Below are 23,862 nucleotides of genomic sequence, written 5' to 3'. Positions count from 1 at the left end.
AATCAGGCCTGTTAACCCCCACCTCCTTAGAGAAACCTGGAACACAGTCCTTTTGACTTTCGAAGGACAATGTAAATGAAACTTACAACTGAAAATTAGTTGAAAATTGGAAAATTGGCTAGTGGGATGGCAGCCTTAGGAGGCAGAGGGCTAATCAGCAGAATAATGATGACTGAGACATTGTTGCAGCGGTATTCATCATAGTTCAGAATTCAGATTTTGTCATTTGCCTATGTAGCATGCAGTATAACAGTCAGTTCAAACTAAAGTTCTACCACTGACATACAACAGAATAGAGTGCAATTAAAGCAACATTGCAAATGCATCAGCAAGCTTCTGGCATGTCATACAGTATACCCCATGACCCACAGTGCAGTCATGCTTATTATTCCCACGAATTAGCTTGACGAGCACTGTTTTCCTTAATGCGAAGACATATGCATCCATTGGGTTGAAAGGGTTTCATCGGTTTTGATTTAAATACATAGAAATCACACTATAGGTGATATTAATAAATGATGGAGTATTTATTCATATTTAATTGTGCACCATTTTTCCAGGCATTGAGTCATTGAGTCATTGAGTCCAACACTAACATCCAAACAGCTGAAATGTTAGCCTTTAGTTAATTCATGTGTATACAAAAGACTTTGACAGTCAAAACACGCCATTGGAGAAATTAAAATCATATTGAGATAATTATTGTTTATCGACAGCCCTAGTGTATCATTTCTTACAAGGTTTAAAACATTTAAATAAACTTAAAATAATAGAAAATATGTAGAGTTTAGTGCTTTAGTTGATACTACTCATGGCAAGCTCTCATTTCGGAGAGACGCAAAGAGATGGATATGCAGCTATTTGATTTGCACTTATTGCATTCATTGAGTTTACACTAATTCACTTCACACACTCATTATTGTTTAGTGATTTTGGAGGTTCATGAATTATAAAACCAAATAGGCAATGGGATGGGCATTTGAGTGACAGATGTGGTCACACTAAACATAGTTTAAGGGTTAAGGGAGTAGGGTTTTAACATAAGTTTAAAGTTATGCAAATGTAGCAGAGGGTAGCGTGTAAGTGCTGTGCAGGTTAAACCTCACTCCCTGATCTCAAGTGGCGCCCTAGCGACTGATGCTAGAGGCCATGGCTTTTAGCCTCCTCGTTAGAGCGCCTGCCTCCCACGCCGGAAACCACGGTTCGAATCCTGCTCGGAGCGGGGCGAGTAGGACTGCAACACAAACATCTGATGTTGCATTTGAACAACCTACATTAGTTGTGCAAACAGTTATGAGATTTCTGCTTTTCAAAATCAGTGGCTGCTGAACAATGAAAATTAGGTCTTCAGTGGCTGGCTCACATGGTTATTAAGCCATAAAAGAGAATTTTAAAATAGCACCCTTCTCACTGTTTAAAATAGCACCCTTCTCACCAAGAACTGGAAGGCCATTTTTGTTTGTCTGAGCTCTGAATAAGCAGATTGGGTGGAACAAAAATAGGACAGCACAAATGGGAAGAGTTTGCAGATATTGCTGAAGTGGTAAGGAACAATCAAGGAGTATACGATGACTTGTGTCTTCAGCTCAGTGTGCAGCTCATTGTTATTTCAGTCAGCATCGTTGATGAGGGCTGCTTTGAGAAACTGATTGCAGTAGCAAAGAGGGAAATATACAGTGACTGTTATAAAATAGAAAACTTGATTTTTACTATAGTAATAGTTCACAGTCAAAACAAAAATTCTTTCATTATTTACTCACCCTCATGTCATCCCAAACCTATTACCTATTTCCGTGAAACACATACACTCAAAGATGTTAGGATGCAGAATATCCAGGCTTTTATACAATGCAAAGAATAAAGTGACCGCAGGGACTAAGTTTCTAAAAAAAGTACACGACTAGTGTGATATATTTTAAGTCATATGATAGCTTAAGGAAGATAACAAAATTTAAGTTGTTATTCACTCTAAATAGTGTCCTATATAGTTCTCAAATCTCAATCTCAATCGGTTATAATACATACAAAAACAACAATCCTAATGCAATGGATCTTTTTGCCACATTTGAACATTCATAATTCAGGAGAAAAGGAAAAGATCTCCAGCAAATAAACTGAAATTTAACTATTTATTTTTGTATTTAATTTTAAATTAAGTTAACGTGTGGTAGGATCAGCTTTGTTAGCATCTGTTATATCTTTTTCTGCCAAATGCATAAATGTTAATGTAAATCTGAAACTTTTGGCCCACTTTTTTCTGGCAAAACTACTCAAGCTGCATCAAGTTGGATGGGAACCATTTGTGGATGGCCATTTTAAGTCATTCTGCAGATGCTCAATTGGATTAAGGTCTAGGCTGTAAATCGACCACTCTAGGAAATGTACTTTGTTGGTTTTAAGCCACAGTATTGAAGGTTTTGCGGTATATTTCAGGTCACTGTTCAAGATAAATCATCATTCAACTGACTTCCAAGTCCCAGTGCTCTTGTGAATTCTAGCACATTCTCCTTCAGGATTTTTCAGCTCTTAGATCTGTTCGTTTGTTGCTATGTTAGATTTATGCCAAATATAGCGCTTACAAATGAAACTTAATTTTTGAATTGTTCCGAGAGCTTTCTTCCATATAAGCCAGATTAATGTAGCCCATATGTGGTTTTCTTTTTCTTTCTTTCTCTTTCTTTCTTTCTTTTTTTTCTTTCTTTCTTTCTTTCTTTCTTTCTTTCTTTCTTTCTTTCTTTCTTCTTCTTCTTTTTTTAAATACAGTTTTTCCTACATACATATTGCCTTTGGGCAAGACTTTGGGACTGAACCTGCAATTATTAATATGCAAGTCAGTCATTAGCATGAGGGTAAAATAAACAATTCAGATTTAGTTCGCATTCAGTGGTGTCAGTCAGTGGTTGTTATCAATACATTTCTGAAAGTTAAGTGTCCTTCAGCCTACAATAAGCATCTTTTTCTCTATTATCTTTCACTTGGACTTTTGTCACTTTGGGTGCGAACAGCAAAAATTCTCAATTTGCAAGTGACTGTAAGTCACAAACAAATATTTAATTACCATCGTATTATGAGCTTTCGATTCTGTAAGCTGTTCATGAGCTACATGCTGATTTAGATATTTCCAAGGTGAGATCTGTACAGACAAAGCATTCGAGATATCGCTGTCCCTACTGCTGATCCGGTTAAGGTCACATAGGGGCTGTTTACACCTGGTCACTTCATGCATTTTTTCTGATCAGATAGCTATCCGATCCTGAAAAGACCAGGTGTAAATACCCTCCGAAACGCTTTCGAGACGCATTTAAATCTGATCGCTCAAATCACTTCAGGAGGTGGTCTGGGCCACATTCCAGACGAAACTGGACAAGTGTAAATGCATCTGGTTGTTGAAACCACATATGCTAACTTTACTTCTGCCAAAATATTAAAATTATAAATGTGTGAGAACGTTTTATATGCTATATGGCATGTTATAGTCAGATGACAGCGCTAATGCAACAAGCATCACCGCGGATGAGTAGCTGAGTGTCTCTTCAGCAAGCCGACATAAAATGCAGAGCATATCTATTGCTTTCATTGACGTGAACTCCGTTAAATTTGCATATATCGTGGGAATTGAAGAACGGATTTATATCCGTTTTGCCAAGACACATTTATGTGGCCAAGTGTAAATGGAAACATTTTAACAAATCAGATAGATATCCGATCAGAGAAAACTCATGAAGTGACCAGGTGTAAACAGGCCCTATAGGTTAATATGATAATGGTCTTTAAGTAAGGATTTAAGGGTCAGTTACATGATATAATGAATTGGGAGCACACAAACTGTGTGAGGCATTTATAGCGGTTTCTATGACCCTTGGCTGAAATTACATTCCAGGGGTGTTGCCTGCAGGGGCGTAGATTACGGGGGGGACGTGTCCCCCCCCCCACTTTTTATAAAAAGTAAAGTCGTCCCCCACACTTTTTCATTGGACAGTTGTGTTCTCGACATGTTGGCCACAGCCATATCACCCTGCAGCCCAAGACCGGTTGCCCACTGAAGCTAAGCAGGGTTGAGCCTGGTCAGTACCTGGATGGGAGACCTCCGGTGAAAACAAGGTTGCTGTTGGAAGAGGTGTTAGTGAGGCCAGCAGGGGGTGCTCACCCTGTGGTCTGTGTGGGTCCTAATGCCTCGCTATAGTGACGGGGACACTACACTGTCAAAAAGCACCGTCTTTCGGATGAGACGTTAAACCGAGGTCCTGACTCTCTGTGGTCATTAAAAATCCCATGGCACTTGGGAGTAGGGGTGTAACCCCGGTGTCCTGGCCAAATTCCCTCCACTGGCCTCTATCATGGCCTCCTAATAATCCCCATACACTTGATTGGCTCTATGACTCTCTCTCCTCTCCACCTGTAGCTGGTGTGTGGTGAGCGCACTGGCGCTGTTGTGCTGTGGCTGCCGTCGCATCATCCAAGTGGATGCTGCACACTGGTGGTGGTTGAGGAGAGACCCCCCCCACATGATTGTAAAGTGCTTTGGGTGTACAGCAATACACAATAAAGCGCTATATAAATGCATCATTCATTCATTCATGTTGAGGTTTTAATGGAGCAATGTATATAAATGCAGAATGATTTAAAATTCAAACAGACACCATAATTTATACATGACGTTTACGTTTCCATGGCAATCAGTCACTCAGTTTGTCATGTCACTACTCGCCCAGGCTCGCCCCCGCGGTCCATCATTCATTAGAGGTCGAGATGAGTTCAAAGCGGCAAAAAAACTCTTCACTCCTTTTTTACGAAGAAGTCAAGCAGCGTAAGTTGTCATGTGGGATCCGAATAGTGTTGCATGGTGTTCAGTGACTCTGCCTATTGCTCTTGTTGAATAATTAGCAAGTTTTGATGTTCATTATATGGAGAAAAAAAAGGGTTATTTTCAGTGTATTTTTCCGTAACTCTTTTGTAACGTCTTTTATTTTAACACGTATGTATGTTATCAGAACCCTTCAAATAAGAATAAAGATAATGTTGAAATGAGATTTTACAGCGTTTGCAGCATTGTGACACTCTGCCAATACTATACAGGATGTATTTCAGTCAAGCACTGATCTGATACAGGACCGATCTTCATTTAGGGGTGCTCTGTCATTATTGCACTAATTTGACGTTTTTATGTGTTGTCAAGAATGAACAAGAAACAGTCAGCCTAGGTTTGTTAGAGCAGAATCAGGACGACACACAAGAAAAACAAACTTCACAGGTGAGAAGAACTGATAGAGTGGCTTTTAACACCTATTAAACACCTATTGGCTATTTTTACATTGTATAAAATCTATTAATACACAAGCATTTGTAGGATTATATATGGACCAATCATAAAAAACACATAATTAGTCAAATATAGAAAAATAAAAAATAACATTAGTATGACGAACAACTTCTCAGCTATCATTTTTAACTACAGTATGTAATTATTAGCTTGCATATTGGTTGTTTATTAGCACTTAAGCACATATTAATTCTGTATCTGCATGACCATATTCTGCATCCCATAATCCTAAATTTAACAACTACAACGACTACCTTACAAGCTATTAATAAGCAGTAAATTAAGAGTTTATTGAAGTAAAAGTAATAGTGAATATGTGTTCCCCATTCTAAAGTGTTAAAAAATAATTTAGGATACGAATGATTGGTTATTGTCCAGCAGTGTACTTAATTAGTTATTTTCTTCTGTATGTCACTATTCCCTGTATGTACATGTTTCAAACACTACTTTATTTGCTGTAGACAGAGGCAGAAGTGAATAGATGAGAGTGAATGAGGCAGAGAGTTTCAGTGAGGCTTCAGAGGTAAAGATTATTTACAGCATTGTCTATGATAAGATATTTCTTATACCTTTTAACACAGACTAATCAGAATAATGTATAATAGAACAGAACAGAATAAAGAAGTATGTGAATGTGCAAGTATCCATTACTGTGTGCCATGTACTCTACATACAACACACACAATACAATCTGAAATATGTAAACAAAAGTACCCTTATAAGGACATCTTTGTAACTTATACTCAAAAAGGTGCACATTAGTACCTTAGAATACCAATATGTACCGTAATGACTTTTGTACCATTTGACTTACATTTCACTGCTGGTTATACTCTGTATAATGGTGTATGTGACGAATAAAAATCTTGAATCTAATGTACAACTATGAAACTTTTTGGGGTAAATAAGGTACAAAGATGTCCTTTTAAGGGTACTGTCCCAGTGACAAACTGTTGTATTTCTTTCTTTTTCTTTTTTCTGTCTTTCTTTCCTTCTGTTTTATAATCATATATATCAATATAATCATAAAGCATATTAAGCAAAAAGGTATGATTAAAAATAAAACCTGTCAATTAGATAAGGGTTAACTGAAAAAAAAACAGGTATAACATTAGACATTCCGTCCCCCCCCCACTTTTGAAATGATGGCTACGCCCCTGGTTGCCTGTCAGTTGAAATCATGTTCCTTTGGGTGGTTCCCCTTTGGTTAAAACAGGACTGCTGAGGGGGCATACATCTGATCTATTAAAAACTTGAAGAACCTTAGTAGATCCATTCATTGTAATTTGTTTAGCTAGGTTTCACAAAATCTATTAAACAGCCTTTTAGCAGAATGTTTCTCACCCCAAACCCAACAAATTCTCACACACTCCTTAGTCGAACATACCAGTCACATTAAGATCATGAGGGATTTAAACGCAGCAAGAGTTGGTGTGATGAGAATGAAGAGGTAGTGAGATAGAGGGAAGTCTAGAGAGGACCTGGAGGAAGTAGCGGATGAGAGGATGTGTGGTGTCTTTATCCTGCATCAGACCCCACCAGCTGAGATTAAAGACAGACCATCTCAAGGCGGCATTCACGCTCTGAAGGCGAAATGTCCTCTTCACTGAATGCTGATGAAGCACAATGAATAGCCTCATCTGCTAGCTCACAGATTACAGGACTTGTGATCCCACACAAACTCATGCAAACCCCCTAAAAGGCCCTGAGGGTTAAGACCAGGTTCCACATTAGGAAGGGTTGTGTGATTGTTCTTTAAATGTAAACGCACCATAAAAAATAACCATAAAAGTCATTTATAATTCACCAATTTACGGCATATTATTATTTGTTTAATTTATGTTAACATTCTTCAGTTATAAATATGAATGTGCACATTCAAACGAGAAAAAATGTAAGATGAGTTTCGAAGTTTTTAATCGCTGATTTGATTTGAATTTAATATATAAATAATTTATAAATCCTTTTTGTGATTAGAGAGATTAATAACTAAAAGGAGATCATTTGTGATTAAAGAGCATGAATTATCCAAGTAAATTAAATATTATGGATGATAATATATGAAAAAAAGGGTTCAAATTTTCTGAGAAAGACAGAGCAATTTTCCTTATGGGAATATAATTAGATTGGCATTCTAAAAAGCTAAAATAAAATGTAAATGGTACACTTGTTCACAGTGTACACAAATATAAACTTGTATAGTATCATAACTGAGTAACGACCTTGCAGAACGAATTTCTCTCTCTCTCTAGCTCTCTCTCGCACAGTATTGCCATAGCACTTACATATATAATACATACAAATCAAATATATAAATAGTAATCACCTCTTACTACTCAGGTTTCACACGTCTTTAGCATAGTCATAAACGTGAACAATAAGTAATCGATGATTACCATTAATACAGCACAATACTCATTTCACATACCTTTTTTTCCCCTCTGTCTTTAGAAAACAGAAGTTTTAGTGGCATTTGTTATTGAAATACTGTATGCTTTCTGCAGCAGATGCAATGTTTCCTACAGCAAAATCCCCAACAGTGAAACTGTAGCTGGCAAGTGGGTTGGCAGCAGTCGGATGTTGCAGAAATTAGGTGATATGCTGTGCTGGGACGCTGTGCTGGGGTTCACACCTGATTACGCTTGTTAAGGGCATCATTTAAAACTACCCTGCTGACTAGAAGTAAGACAAGACCAAGAGTCACACATAGTTTTTGTGAAGGCTATTTGGGATCACATTTTGTTTAATTGAATGTCTTTACATTGATTTTAGTTCACATGGAGATTCAGAACGATCGCAGTCACTAAAACACAGAGGAAGTTGGAACTCAAGCACCACTATTAAGAATTTTTTTAGCAACACTATAAAGTAAAAAATATAACACAACTAAAAACATAGACAAAATCCAGCAATTGGGTGTTGTTAGAGACACAATGGGGAATTATGAGAAGAACACATTATAAAACTGCATAGCCTATATCCTCAATAGCAGTGAGGGTTTGTCTTGCATGTGGCTAACAGTATCTGATTACTGCCAAGGTTATAAAGGTGTCATCAACAAGATTAACTTGCAAGACATTTGAATTAATTTGGAAAACATTTGTTTACCACCAAAGTACAACATAGTTTTCTGGTTATTCTGCTCTGTTAACTTAGCAGATGAGTTGAGGAAGTCATAGAGCTGACCTCTGAATCAATGACTATTGAAAGAAAATCATATTCAATGGAAGTCATGGACAAAGCCATGTTACATGGATAATGATATTAATCATAATCAGTGTGTGCTTTGGTACAACACTCCAAACTGCTCACAGATTACAGGCCTTGTGATCCCACACAAACTCATGCAAATCCCCCAAAAGGTCCTGAGGGTTAAGACCAGGTTCCACATTAGGAAGGGTTGTGTGATTGTTCTTTAAATGTAAACGCACCATAAAAAAATAACCATAAAATTAATTTATAATTCACCAATTTACGGGATAATGATAATGATATTAATCATAATCAGTGTGTGCTTTGGTACAACACTCCAAATTGAATCCTGTTTTGGTGTACTTTCTTATAACATGTCCTATAACAATCATAACATGTCCTATAACAGTTGGGGAAGTCGTGCCCTAATGGTTAAAGAGTCGGTTAAAGAGAGTTGGGAGTACCCGAAGGTTGCGGGTTCGAGTCTCAGGTCTGGCAGGTATTGTAGGTGGAAGGAGTGAATAACCAGCGCTCTCTTCACCCTCAATACTATGACTGAGGTGCCTTTGAGCAAGGCACTGAACCCCCAACTGCCGCAATATAAATGGCTGCCCAATGCTCTGGGGGTGTGTGTGCACTTAGGATGGGTTAAATGCAGAAAGAAAAAAAAAGAAAAAACATTTTTTTTAGGTGGCAGTCGTGGCCTAATGGATAGAGAGTTGGACTTGTAACCTGAAGGTTGTGGGTTCGAGTCTCAGGTTCGGCAGGGATTGTAGGTGGGGGAGTGAATATCTCTCTACCCTCAATACCACGACTGAGGTGAGACCCTTGAGCAAGGCACCAAACCCCCAACTGCTCCCCGGGCGCCGCAGCATTGGCTGCCCACTGCTCCGGGTGTATGTTCGCTACTGTGTGTACACTTGGATGGGTTAAATGCAGAGCACAAATTCAGAGTATGGGTCACATAACACAAACCACTTCCCCTTTCCCCTTCCCCCCTTCCCCTTTTATATGTTAGGTGGTAGACAGGCAAATGGGGAGTGCTTCACTGCTATGAGGAATGTATTCGGAATGGTTCTAAAAAAATGGTTCTAAACGGTACCAAATTAGTATTCTTCATCTTTTAACAATAGGGAAACCCTTTGGTGCTATTTAGAACACTTTTTATAAAATAGTTTAAGGGATTAAGGGCCTGGAGTGCTATGTTGAAACGTTGTGGGAACACCTCTGTGTGAAAGCACATGTGAAATCAGTCCATTTTAAGAAAGAAAACTTTTACCTGTTGATAGTGTTAGCAGTTACAGATATGAAAAACAAAAAAGTGAGAATGAAGAAACCTAAACTCTAACACAAAGAAACATTTAACAAAAAGTTGGGCAAGACATTTGTGTGAGCTCATCCCACCCCTGCCCATGCCTAGAATTTAAATACATACTCATGTTAGATTTTAAAATGTCACATCCTTGCCTTTCTTCCATTTCTCTCTGCTCTCTTTTTCTAGTAAATGGAGGAATAACTATTTTTTTTAAAACGTCTGAGCAATTACAGATGCATCCACATAAGTGACTTCAGCAATTCAGCATTTCATTTTTTTAAACACTAAAGCACTCAAGATATAAATAGAGCTCAGATTCAACCAATGTCTGCCATTAACACAAGCTTTTTAGATGTTTCTGTATCACAAAGACTGAAGGAACTACGTAAATGCATTGACACTGACACCGGTATCGTCACTAATCTACAAGAGCCTTCAGGCTTTGCAAAAGCACTAAATCAATTACAATTTTACTTCAGCTGTGTATGCCGCTGATGAACATTTGTCTAATGACCTTAATGCATGAGGAAATGATCTAATAAGCTTGGGAGAAATGGAGATGGAGCTTAGAGAAATGTGAGACATGTCACATTTTGACAAGTCATTTTGTCACTTACTCAGGGTTTTCAAATGCATTCAATGACCACTTCTTCCAAAATTCCAATGAACTCTTTTGTCCTTCATACGAAAAACATTATGCATCAAGTGCATTTTCAAATGCTAATTTCCTGCTCATAAAACTTATGTTAAAAACACTTTCAAAATAGAATAATGACAATTTTGTGCATTTATACGGTAATTATAGTGAAATATGTAAACAATCTTAACAAGATATTTACAATAAATACTAAGTATCCCAAAAACAGATTCTAAATTATTTAGTTTGGAAACATGGATCAAGGAAGACAGGTTGGTGGGAAAACAAGATTACTAGGAGGGAGGAAGAGAGGAAGCAGTATATATATATATATATATATATATATATATATATATATATATATATATATATATATATATATACACTCACCTAAAGGATTATTAGGAACACCATACTAATACTGTGTTTGACCCCCTTTCGCCTTCAGAACTGCCTTAATTCTACGTGGGATTGATCCAACAAGGTGCTGAAAGCATTCTTTAGAAATGTTGGCCCATATTGATAGGATAACATCTTGCAGTTGATGGAGATTTGTGGGATGCACATCCAGGGCACGAAGCTCCCGTTCCACCACATCCCAAAGATGCTCTATTGGGTTGAGATCTGGTGACTGTGGGGGCCATTTTAGTACAGTGAACTCATTGTCATATTCAAGAAACCAATTTGAAATGATTCGAGCTTTGTGACATGGTGCATTATCCTGCTGGAAGTAGCCATCAGAGGATGGGTACATGGTGGTCATAAAGGGATGGACATGGTCAGAAACAATGCTCAGGTAGGCCGTGGCATTTAAACGATACCCAATTGGCACTAAGGGGCCTAAAGTGTGCCAAGAAAACATCCCCCACACCATTACACCACCACCAGCAGCCTGCACAGTGGTAACAAGGCATGATGGATCCATGTTCTCATTCTGTTTACGCCAAATTCTGACTCTACCATCTGAATGTCTCAACAGAAATTGAGACTCATCAGACCAGGCAACATTTTTCCAGTCTTCAACCGTCCAATTTTGGTGAGCTCGTGCAAATTGTAACCTCTTTTTCCTATTTGTAGTGGAGATGAGTGGTACCCGGTGGAGTCTTCTGCTGTTGTAGCCCATCCGCCTCAAGGTTGTGCGTGTTGTGGCTTCACAAATGCTTTGCTGCATACCTCGGTTGTAACGAGTGGTTATTTCAGTCAAAGTTGCTCTTCTATCAGCTTGAATCAGTCGGCCCATTCTCCTCTGACCTCTAGCATCAACAAGGCATTTTCGCCCACAGGACTGCCGCATACTGGATGTTTTTCCCTTTTCACACCATTCTTTGTAAACCCTAGAAATGGTTGTGCGTGAAAATCCCAGTAACTGAGCAGATTGTGAAATACTCAGACTGGCCCGTCTGGCACCAACAACCATGCCACGCTCAAAATTGCTTAAATCACCTTTCTTTCCCATTCTGACATTCAGTTTGGAGTTCAGGAGATTGTCTTGACCAGGACCACACCCCTAAATGCATTGAAGCAACTGCCATGTGATTGGTTGATTAGATAATTGCATTAATGAGAAATTGAACAGGTGTTCCTAATAATCCTTTAGGTGAGTGTATATATATATATATATATATATATATATATATGGAGGAAGAGAGGAAGCAGAGACTAGAACCCTCACATTACTGTACATACAGTATGATTCATTATGATAAACATGTTGTTAATGTTGTTGCTTTTATACAACAAATTATTATTAACAAATAAATTAATATCAGCATTTATTATTCATTCTTGTTACATATCACCTGCTTTAGTGAAGTCAATAAAGTAAAAAAGGTTGTATTCATATTTTATAATGATATACATATTTATGTGAAAAAAAAATCATTAAGGTGCAAAAAGTCTATTCTTATATAATGCTAAATTATATATATATTTGTTTTGAAAGAAAGAAAGAAAGAAAGAAAGAAAGAAAGAAAGAAAGAAAGAAAGAAAGAAAGAAAGAAAGAAAGAAAGAAAAAGAAAGAAAGAAAGAAAAATTCTTGATATGAATTCACACAGGACTATTTGTCTTAACTGCACTGTATATGCATTGCAGTGAAGACAGCAAAAATGTATTTACATCAGCATTATTATGTGACATATGCACTGGATGAAGAAATATCAAGCAAATTATGGAAAACTGAGAAAGGAATATGGTTGCGTATGTATACGTGTGTGTAATATTAACGGCCCCTGTGTTCAAGGACACACAGCCTTGAAAGTTACAGTTAAGGGAAATATATACAAAGTACTATTTTCATATTTATTTATAGTTTCCCCTGAATATATAAATATAATATGTGTATGTATGTATATACTGTACTTTCATTAGGTCTTAAGAAATAATATCTAAATATTATAAGATATTTAAATGTATTTTGTGATTTGTTGCAGTAACATTAATAAGGATACCTTATAAACCTAATATTTGCTCCAGTATATGGTCTCTTACATTAATAATGGCATCTTTCTGCAGTTTTTGCTTGATCCTTGCTTAAAATAACTCAAGAAAAAATGTCTAATAAACACTGCAAACATATTTCAATAGGTTGCAGCTATTGAAAGCTGTAGTATGTTTTCATAGCACATCAAGCTCTTTACGAAAAGATCAATGACATTTTGAAGATTTTAAAGATGTAATAACAGCTCTATTATAATATTACGCTAATATAATATTTTAATACCAGTGCAGCACAGGATAATAAAATGTAGCCTACACTGGGACACAAAGCAGAAGAATGTTATTCAAAGCATGAATGCTGATATAAGAATTGCTGACAAAAAGGAGATTTCAAAGTGCTTCATCTCATCTCTTAATGTCTTACCTTGCTTGTAGCAATGTAAGGGGGAGGTTTTTTGCATTCCTGTTGGGGATTTTCAGATCAGGCAGACAAATGCAATCTCTGCAGAAATGAGTGTTAAAGAGAAAGATGGATTTCCCGCTGCTACGCACATATGACATATCATTATCCAACATCATCCAGAAGCATGGAGGAGGGGTGGAATATAAATGAAAACAAAGTTGATGAAATCTAAAAGGAGATGAAGAACATTTGCCTGGTCTTTCTAACATGGGTCACATTTACTCTAGAGTTCCATGCTTTTTTAATGGTTTAAGGGAAATGAAAAACAAGGGACGGAAGGAAACTTACACAACCACAAATTTGCATTTCACACAGCTCACTTGCACACAAAAGGTGTGCAATTAACAGAGGAAATGAATAAATAACATTGACGTTTGTTCAAAGTTCACATTTCGGACTTCTAATTGGCTCTATTTATTTTAATTATTGTACCATGTGAACTGAAAAATTAAACCCATTTTGATTTTTAAAGAAAAAAAGGGGGTTTTGTAAAGAAGTTGTGATATCCACATATCAGAATATAAGGGGGTTTATGGACAGAACAGCAGTTAAATTATGAAATATCAGGAAGTTGTTTTTCTAATTTTCTCAGAGCTTAACAAGTCTCATCTAGACAGCAAACACACTGACAAATGGATTTTTACATAATCCAACTCACACACTCTGCAATCTTCAGGCTAAAGGTTGTATAAATTTCGTGAAAACACAAACATCTTGTTAAGCTTGATGTTGTTTAACCTTTGCCCACACACACACACACACACACTTAGTGTGGTAATACGGCTGTGTATCTTAAGATTCTCCATTAGCCTGAATGTGACCTGTGCATTAGTTAATTAACCCTGTTCTTACTCCGCACACTGACTCTGGGTCAGTTTAAATCACAGTTCTGACTCGCTGCCAATCAGAATCCTCAGGCCTGGAGCAGGAAGCAGATTCCCTGTAGACCAGATTCATATATAGACAGGTTAATCTGAAGGCCGCACAGATGGACAGAAGGTAACGCACAGCCTTAACTTAAGCTGTGAAGTTGTGTTTTTGATTTCTAAATTATTGGTGCAGTGCATACATTTTTAATGTGTTCAAGTTTGCTTGAAATTGCTTAAGTTATGCAATAAGCTTAGTCATGAAACGCTGTAGACTCTATATAGTGGGGTGTAATGTTAAACAAAAATGACAGCTCTGTACACTCTAAAAATGCTAGGTTAAATATAACCCAACGATTGGGTTGTTTAGACCTAGTGGTTGGGCATGTTAAACATTTAACCCAACTGTTGGTTGAAAACAGCATGTGTTCTGTCCAATATTTACCCCAGCACTGGGTTGTATTTAACCCAGCATTTTTTACAGTGTATATACATCGGTTTTGAAGTCACGGTCCAGTATGTTTTTTGGAGCAGACTATTAAACTAAATTGTGATTAAATTTTAGATATATTAATCAACACTCAAATAAATGTATGCAAACATGTAAATTGCACATAAAGTAGCCTTTACATTTACTTTTACATCTAATTATAAAATTATAGCTACACTCTAAAAAATGCTGGGTAAAATATGGACGAACCCAGCGATTGGGTTGCTTAGACCCAGTGGTTGAGTTACTGCCTAGAAGGTTGGGTTGAACATTTAACCCAATTGTTGGTTGAAAACAACCCAGCATGTGTTCTGTCCAATATTTACCCAGCACTGGGTTGTATTTAACCCAGCATTTTTTCGAGTGTAAAGAGACAGAAACAGCGATTGTGAGCAGGATGGCAAAAAGGGGTGGCCAACTTAGGTGAATAGCGCCCATGTCCACCCCTTTTTGCCATCCTGCTCACAATCGCTGTTTCTTTCTCTTTTTTCAATCTTCTATTCATGGTAGTTGTATAAACCTTCCAACTTTGCCTCAGTGCCAGGCGCAAGTCAAAGAAGCGTGGAAATGATACAGGTGCAGAGGGAACTTCAGTAGATAATCAGAGAATGACGAATAAGATATTAATAAAACAATAAAACATGATTAAATAGTTAATAAAACATGATTAAATATGAAAGAATTGAAAGCACCATCAAACCTTTGCATGCATGCATTTGTTATAGACGTGTCACATGTTAAGGACATGTCTCTTAAATGTATGGACTAAAATATACTGCCATGTGAAATCACAATATAAGGCACAAATTGATGTAAAATTTGATGTTTAATTTAATGCAGAGTTAAATATGAGCACAGTACATTTGTATTAGAAAATAGGGGTCAATTTTGTTGTTTAGTTGGTAAAGCGCAAATGAAATTGGACCACATTCAAATGCATAGAGTAACGATTTTTATATTTTCTCTGTTGATAGCTATGTGCTGAATATATATGATGGCATATATATATATATATATATATATATATATATATATATATATATATATAAATATATAAATATATTCCAGGTGAAGATAACTAGGAAATCACGTTGTCTTTTGTTGAGAGAGTGGGGCAAAGGGATGCATATTTCCGACTGGAATTTGCCCATAAATTCACTTTAAAGTAACTTTTAAGTAACATAATAATACAGAACGTTAATAGTGTCATTCGGTATTTGGTGCCTTTTGGACATCAGAAAATGTTGAAAAACTCATGTTCCTTTGTCAGTTTAAAAGCTAATTAGATAATAAATTATAAAAAAAATATATTTATGTTATATTATGTATGAATTGTATTTACTTGCATGTCAACACATCATTTTACTTTTTTTTTCCCTGATACAAATGTATAAAATATGTTTCCCAGTTTGCTATGCTCATGCAGGTTTGTATACGCATTAATCTCATGACCATGAGAAAAGTATATTGTTCTCTCTACATTAGAAGTCGTGGCCAAAAAAAAAAAAGATGTTAATAACTTTGGTGCTAATTTGATTAAACCGATGTTAACAAATTAATGTTGTGGCTACAACAAAACTGAAAAAGTGAACTGAACATGTCCACTAGCATAGACTAAAAGATCAATCTTGGGTTTTAAGAATCAGTATTTTTTTTTTTTTTTTAAATGAAGCTATATAAAGCTAGAAATTTCAAAGAAAGAAAAATAAAGTTCCACACATGCAGTAACCACTTTGATAACAGTAGATGGGTGATTGTGTTTTGCATCATAACTGCCAGAGTATGTTGTATAATTCTACTGTTTTCGAGGTATTTTTCATGTGATGGCAGTTTTGACTAAAATATATTTTCAGTGTTTGTTGGTTCGTTTGTTTAAAGTAATGAAGCTAAACTGTTCTACATCTCTTTTTTCATATAAAGACTGTTGACTAAACGATATTATACATTTTTGTGTTTGTTTATTTATTTATTTAAAGTGATGAAGCTAATTATAATTACAGTAATTGCTGTAGTTGCTTTACACTAATTAAATTCTGACAACACACACTGTCGTTAAAAAAAGAGGGTTAATATAAATGAGACAATAAGATTGTTGACTGATAGTTAATTGTTATTTTTGTATAAGTCTCCCCTCCTCTCCTGAGACATGAGACATTCTCCTTTCTTTTTTTAAAAAAAAAAAAACCTTGATAATCCCATGTCTCCTCTTGAGTTAATGAAGAAATCTCAAAAAATTCTCAGTCAGTCATATGAACTCAAACATCTCAAACAGCAAAATGTTCATTTTTTTTTTTTTTTTAGCTCTGCTGCCCAGTGCCCACACTATATTATTATTGTCTCATTTGTCTGTTTTTTTTTATATAGGAATTTTAAGACAATCATCATGTATCGAGTACCTAAACAAAACGTCTCCTTAACTGAACTGTGAAAAAAAAAAAAAAAAAAAAAAGAATTCACTGATGTGGCCATTTTTCCCAGTGATTCCTACTGAACTCCTCTTCTGTCTTTGGTTATGTCCTGCAGGTCAACTGGCAGCAGGCACCTGTGAGATTGTCACTCTAGACAGAGACAGCAGTCAGCCACGCAGGACGATTGCCAGACAGACAGCCCGCTGCGCATGTAAGAAAGGACAGATTGCTGGGACAACGAGAGCCAGGCCGGCCTGCGTGGACGGTAAGATCAAATTTGGGGAAACAGTTGATCAAAAGTAAATACCAGTATTCTTTTGTCATACCTCTAATGGTTGGTGCATATGGTTGGCCATACTACCATACTAATATTGCTACCATATATTTTCATATTTATTACAATAATGTACAATATAAGATCAGATGATGGCATAATTGCAAAAAAAAAGTATTTTGTCAAGTGCAAAAAAAAACACCCAGTGCAGATGAAACAGCCTCAGACATAAAGGCATTATTTAAAATAATACTTTTAGAGAGTTTAGAACAAAAATGTGGAACAAAATGTGTTGCTATAATCAACAGAAGTGCCTAAATGTTTAATTTTTAAATTATACATTGCAATAATTAAGTTAAATTTAAAGTGTTTGTAACTGGCACATGGAGCAGTGTTTGTGTCACGAATCTGGTCTATGAACTTCCGTTTACTCACCACCAGAGGTCACTCGCTCACCACATTGACTCTTGCACCACACTACTGTTGCACTTCACCTCAAACTAAAATTCCCATAATCCATTGCACTGACGACACACTGGTTTAGCTGATTGCACTGATTACACAGCTTACTTAAACCATGGACTTCCTCTTCCTCTCTGCCGAGTATTGTATAGTGTATATCACTCTCCTAGCGATAGCTACTCTATGGAGCCACTCAGTTATCATAGCCTTGCCTTGCCTTTTGTGTTTTCTAGTGTTTTGATTCTTGCCCGTGTTTCCTGGATTAACCCTTAGCCTTGCCGTTTGGACTCAGTTTGCACCTCTCTTGGACTATTGCTCGTATACCTAAATTATCTCTCTGCCTTGCCCTGTTGGATATTGTTCGCCGATCGTCGACCCGCGCTTGCCCTAGGATTACTCTTTGTCTTGTCTGTGATGTTCCTGTTTGCAATTGTATGAACCTTGCTTGTTTTGTGACCTCGCCTTTTAATAAAGCCTCGCAAATGGATCCGCACGTCTCATGTCTTGTTCGCCCCGTAACAGAATACTCTACCACACAAGGATCCAGCAGCTTTTCAAGTGGACATTGGCCAGGTATGGATATTGCAAGACTGTTATTGGCCCTCGAACAGGGCACACATTCGCTCGAGGACTATATTCAAGAGTATTTGAACATTGCTTATTACTCTGATCTACCAGACTGTGTTTTGATAGACTTTTTCTGTGAGGGTGTTAATCAACCACTGAAATCTAAGCTAATTCACGAGAGTTCGCGTTTGTAACGGAGTCAGTTTCTGGATTATACTTTGATGACTGTTGGTTCAGCGTTCACTGTGGGTGTCGCGGAGGAACACAACACCTCACTCTCTTGTGTAATGGCGGTCTCACCAGAGCACGCTCACAAAATTGCGGTGACAGCAGACACAATAGCATCCCGTTCTGTCACAGCTGCCAACCACGAGACACGTCACTGTTGATCGTCATGAATCAAACCACCTCACAGCTGATCGTCACGAGTCAAGCCCAGTCACAGCTGATCGTCACGAGTCAAGCCACTGTACAGCTGATCTGCCAGAGTCTCGCCATATCTCAGCTGGTCATCCATAGTCACACTACGTCACAACTAATCATCCAGACTCAACCCCAGTCACGGTTTATCTTTACGAGGCAAGTCAAGTCTCCGCCGACCCTCCAGATTCTCTTCACGTCTCCGCCGACCCTCCAGAGTGTCTTCACATCTCAGCTGATCACCCAGAGTCACGTCTTCAGTACCCCAGGCTGGAATCCAGTGTGGAGGATCCACCGCTGGTGTCAGTACGAGCAGCTGGTACCCCTAAACCAGTCTCTATTCCCTCGAGTCCTTATGTTCCTGAACCGATTCCCCCGTCTGAGTCGCTTCTACTGATGGGGATCGCCTTTTGGTGTGTTTGGGCTGCATACATCACCACTGAGTCTCCAGAGGCGGCGGCGTCCACTATCATATCTTCAGAGGTGGTGGCTGATGCTGCAGAACCTCCGGAGGTAGTGGCGCTCACTGCTGTGTTTTCCGAGGCAATGGTGCCCGCTGCAGTTTCTCCAAAGGTGGCAGCTGATGCTGCAAACCCTCCTGAAGCGGCGGTACTCTCTTCAGTTCCTTGCATGGTGGTGGCGTCCAGTAATGCACTCTCAGCCTGTCATGTCACGGTTGAAGGTACCATTGCTAAACTCTCTGCATTTGAAACTTCTGATGGTATTGCTGTAGAACCTATAGAGGTGGCGGCATCTTCTGCAGAACCTCCAGAAGTGTCAGTGGTATACACCTATAAGTCCTCGTCCTGCCCTGTCATTGCTATGGAGACCATCTGTGAGCTCACGTCCTGTTCCGTCATGGCTATGGAGGCCGTCTATGAGCTCTCGTCCTGTTCCGTCATGGCTATGGAGGCCGTCTATGAGCTCTCGTCCTGTTCTGTCACGGCTATGGAGTCCGTCTGTGAGCTCTCGTCCTGTTCCGTCACGGCTATGGAGGCTGTCTATGAACTTTCTGATTGTTCTGTCACAGCCACAAAGGCTGCTTTTGAACCTTTGCCCTGCTCCGAACCGGCCGAGGAGGCCATCTCTGAACTATCACTCTGTTCTGAACTAGCCAAGGTAATGGATTGTCTCTGCTAATGTGTTTGAGTTCGAACAGTCTATCTTGCCTGTCACTACTATGGAAACTTTAAGTGAATTTTCTGTATGTCCTGTTAACTCTGTCATTGCCAAAGATACCCCTAGTGAACAGTCTGTCTATCCAGTCTCCGTCAATGACCTTGATTCTGAGCTATCTGTCTGTCCAGTTTCAACTTATTAAACAGACTATTTACACTCAGACTCATGTCACTTACTGAAAGGTCTACCAGTCAAGTTTCAGTCAATGCCCCCAGTTTTGATCCGTCTGCCGAACCACTACCCCCAAGTGTGTTTAATTCAGAATTATCTGTATGTCCTGTTCCAGTCCATAAGGATAATATTGAACTTTCTGTCCGTCCAACCACTCTCAAGGAGGCCAATACTGAGTTGGTTGCCCTGTCTGTCACAACCCAGAAACCCTCCATTGAACCTTTAAACCCGCCTGTCATGAGCCCAGAGACTATGAATGATTCCCATGTCTGTCATGTTAAATCTGTCACTGCCATAGAGACTATTTATGAACGGTCATCACGTCCAGTTTCTGCCCATGAACCCGATTATGAACTGTCATTCTGTCCAGTTTCAGTCAGCGAGCCTACTGATGAGTTTGTGTTCCCTGCCACGGTCCCTGAGACTGGGAATGCACTGCCTGTGTTGTCTGTCTCTGCTCTCCCTAGATCTCAGTCTCTGCCATGGCTTCCTGCTCCGTCTGCTTCCCTGTGTTGTTCTTCCGTCCCGTCTGCTCCACAATGGTGGTCTTCTGCTCAGGTCTGGTGGTCTTCTGCTCAGGTCCGGAGATCTTCTGCTCCGTCCTGGTGGCCTCCAGTCCCATCCGCTCCGCCCTGGCTTCCTGCTCTGCCTCGGTCCCCGGCCACTCCACTTCCACGTGGACCTGGCCCTCCATCCCTCCCCCTGTTCCGCCTCTGCTCCACCGCCCTCCTGGATTGTATAGGAGCGCCTGGAAGCCGCTCCTTGGGGTGGGGGCTATGTCACGAATCTGGTCTATGAACTTCCGTTTTCTCCCCACCAGAGGTCACTCGCTCACCACATTGACTCTTGCACCACACTACTGTTGCACTTCACCTCAAACTACAATTCCCATAATCCATTGCACTGATGACACACAGCTGATTGCACCGATTACACAGCTTTCTTAAACCATGGACTTCTTCCTCTCTGCCGAGTATTGTATATCATTCTCCTAGCGATAGCTACTCTACGGAGCCACTCGGTTATCATAGCCTTGCCTTTTGTGTTTTCTAGTGTTTTGATTCTTGCCTGTGTTTCCTGGATTGCCGTTTGGACTCAGTTTGCACCTCTCTTGGACTATTGCTCGTGTACCTGGATTATCTCTCTGCCTTGCCCTGTTGGATATTGTTCGCCGATCGTCGACCTGCACTTGCCCTAGGATTACTCTTTGTCTTGCCTGTGATGTTCCTGTGTGCCATTGTATGAACCTTGCTTGTTTTGTGACCACCTTTTAATAAAGCCTCGCAAATGGATCCGCACGTCTCACGTCTCGTTCGCCCCGTAACAGTTTGTGTGTAATGGAATGGAATGTGCCTATATATGAATGTATTATGTCACATTGTAGCTATATAATATGTAAAATATAAATAATATTACAAGTGGAAATAACGTCCAGATTCACTACTTCAAATGTCATTTGTGCTATATAAAATTTATTTTAAATTCTATGCTTTATATGCTGAAATGGTTTGTACAGGTGTGTAACACAAATTATATAATTTTTAACTCAAAAGAGCAAATTGTGAGGAAAAAACGTATTGTTATTACTATTTTATTTTTACTCTATAAAATGTTTAGCCACTTACATCTTAGTTTGCACTCTTAAAACCGAACCATCATGCTGTTCATATTCAGCTTCTGTGAACAATAAAAAAAATAAAGCCCACCTTTGATCTGAATGGCTATCTCAGACATTTTGACAGTGAGTGCTTTTAGACCAATAAGGCAGACCAACCTAAAAGTATTTTTTTGTTTTTTTTTTGTTTTTTTACTATGTCATCCTAACCACATACTGGGCAGTATGTAATGGAGTACAGCAGAGCACCATGAAGAATATGAAATATTTATCCTCGTTAATGTCCATTGGGGTCACGGCCCTGGATAAGAACTTTTTCTTGTAAGCTTGTAATGCCAATTCTTCCGATGTCTTTATATCTGAAGTCGTTTCACCTAATTATATGAGACCTGACACCTGACATTTTTCATGGGGTCTAAAGGTCTGAGGATTTATTTTGTATTTATTTTGTTGAGTTGTTAATTTTGGGCCAGTTGGTAACCACCTACACTTTTTGTTGTATAAACTTGTATGAAGATCTAATTCAAGTCATGTCAGTTTTAATTCTATATAGTGCTTTTCAATATATTTAAATTGTTTTGAAATATTTGTACAAAATATAGTGCATTACGTGTTCAATATTGTTCCAGAAAAGCACAAAAGCAGGACACAGTCCACCAGAGGGGATAAGAAAAGTGAGAGGTAGAAAAGAGACAAATGAAATTTCAATCAGTTTAATCGGCTGGAGTCCTCAAGGTCTCAGCACAATTGTCATATGTGATGAGGCATGCTGTGTCCTTCAGTCTGGGGAGGTCAGTCCATCCAAAGGATAATCCATAGACTGGGTTGGAATTTTGAAGACCATTTCTTAAGGTTTATTCATACAGAATGTGAGTGGCATGGATTTTCAAAGGGAGCCCATTCCTATTCACATTGGATGAAAACATTCACATACTGAAAACCCCAAAAAAATAATGTTGAAGGGGTGTTTGTAGAACTGCAAAATCTATTGTATAGGGTGAATTCAATCTACAAAAATATTTGTGTTGATCGCAAAGCTAGAAACGTTTCCATCCCTAGTTTTGATATATTCAATTTGGTAACACTTTGGAATAGGGAACACTTATTCACTATTAACTATGAATTTTCCCTCAATAAATTCCTAATTTGCTGCTTATTAATAGCTAGTAAGGTAGTTCTTAAATTTAGGTATTGGGTAGGATTAGGGATGTAGACTAAAGTCGTGTAGAATAAGGCATTAATATGTGCTTAATTAGTACTAATAAATAGCTAAAATCCTAGTAATATGCATGCTAATAAGGAACTAGTTAAGAGACCCTAAAATAAAGTGTTATTTTAGGCTTAAATTAAATTCATCTTAAATTATAAATCAATTGGTCCTTAGAGAAAGGGGGGGAAATGGAAATAATGATGGGAGCGCGTTGTTGCAGAATTGATGGTGTCAAAGTCACATTTCAAATGACATGTCAAACTTTTGTAATCGACTGATTGGTTATCCACTTAGAGGACATTGTAGACTTTCAAGTTGCATTAAGATGGACACCGTTATCAATAATTGCATGTGGAACAATGTGCCAGTCAAGAAATATTGACCTGTATTAATATAGAAGGAAAGAAAAAAAAAATTATATTTCAAGCAAACATCTCTCATTCAACTCTTGTTGAATATGTGTTGGATATTTGTGCAGATCAAAGCTCTGGGAAGAAAAGTGTGGAGGTTTCAGGGAATGGTAGTTGTTGACTTTGGTTTGTAGGAATGAAGTAATTTGATTCTGAAATCACAATAACACCAATGATTCTCTCCAAGATGGCACCGAGCATGGCAGCCGTGTTGCGAGCTCCAAGAAAACTCTGCAGTTTTTCTTATATTTCTTATGTTGTATTTGTTATTTTGTTGTTTCACGTGTTGGATGTTGTCAGTATAACTGTCTACGATAGACACACGCTTTTAAACATTGGTTCCTTCGTCGCGCAACGCAAACCAGACTTTGAGTTCCTGAACGCCGGCGCCTTGTTTACAGACACCGCATCAGAGCCCTTTGTCTG

General features: G+C 38.3%; 2 protein-coding genes across 2 annotated transcripts in view; one reads left to right on the top strand and one right to left on the bottom strand.

Moving 5' to 3' along the window:
- LOC306861483 (uncharacterized protein) overlaps positions 1-23,862 on the bottom strand; it is an 814,549-nt gene that overhangs the window by 609,566 nt on the left and 181,121 nt on the right. The gene's annotated exons all lie outside the window — the stretch shown is intronic.
- The window catches only part of tafa5a (TAFA chemokine like family member 5a), a 145,434-nt gene that overhangs the window by 66,325 nt on the left and 55,247 nt on the right, over positions 1-23,862 (top strand). The window contains exon 2 of the mRNA XM_079403399.1: positions 17,244-17,393. Within this exon, the coding sequence (XP_079259525.1) occupies positions 17,244-17,393 (150 nt within the window). The remainder of the gene's footprint in view (positions 1-17,243; positions 17,394-23,862) is intronic.

Source organism: Barbus barbus (assembly GCF_936440315.1).
Source record: "Barbus barbus genome assembly, chromosome: 42".
In the NCBI taxonomy this organism is placed as follows: domain Eukaryota; kingdom Metazoa; phylum Chordata; class Actinopteri; order Cypriniformes; family Cyprinidae; genus Barbus; species Barbus barbus.
The sequence above is the reverse complement of the archived record's forward strand: the minus strand, read 5'-3'. Positions and strand labels throughout refer to the sequence as shown.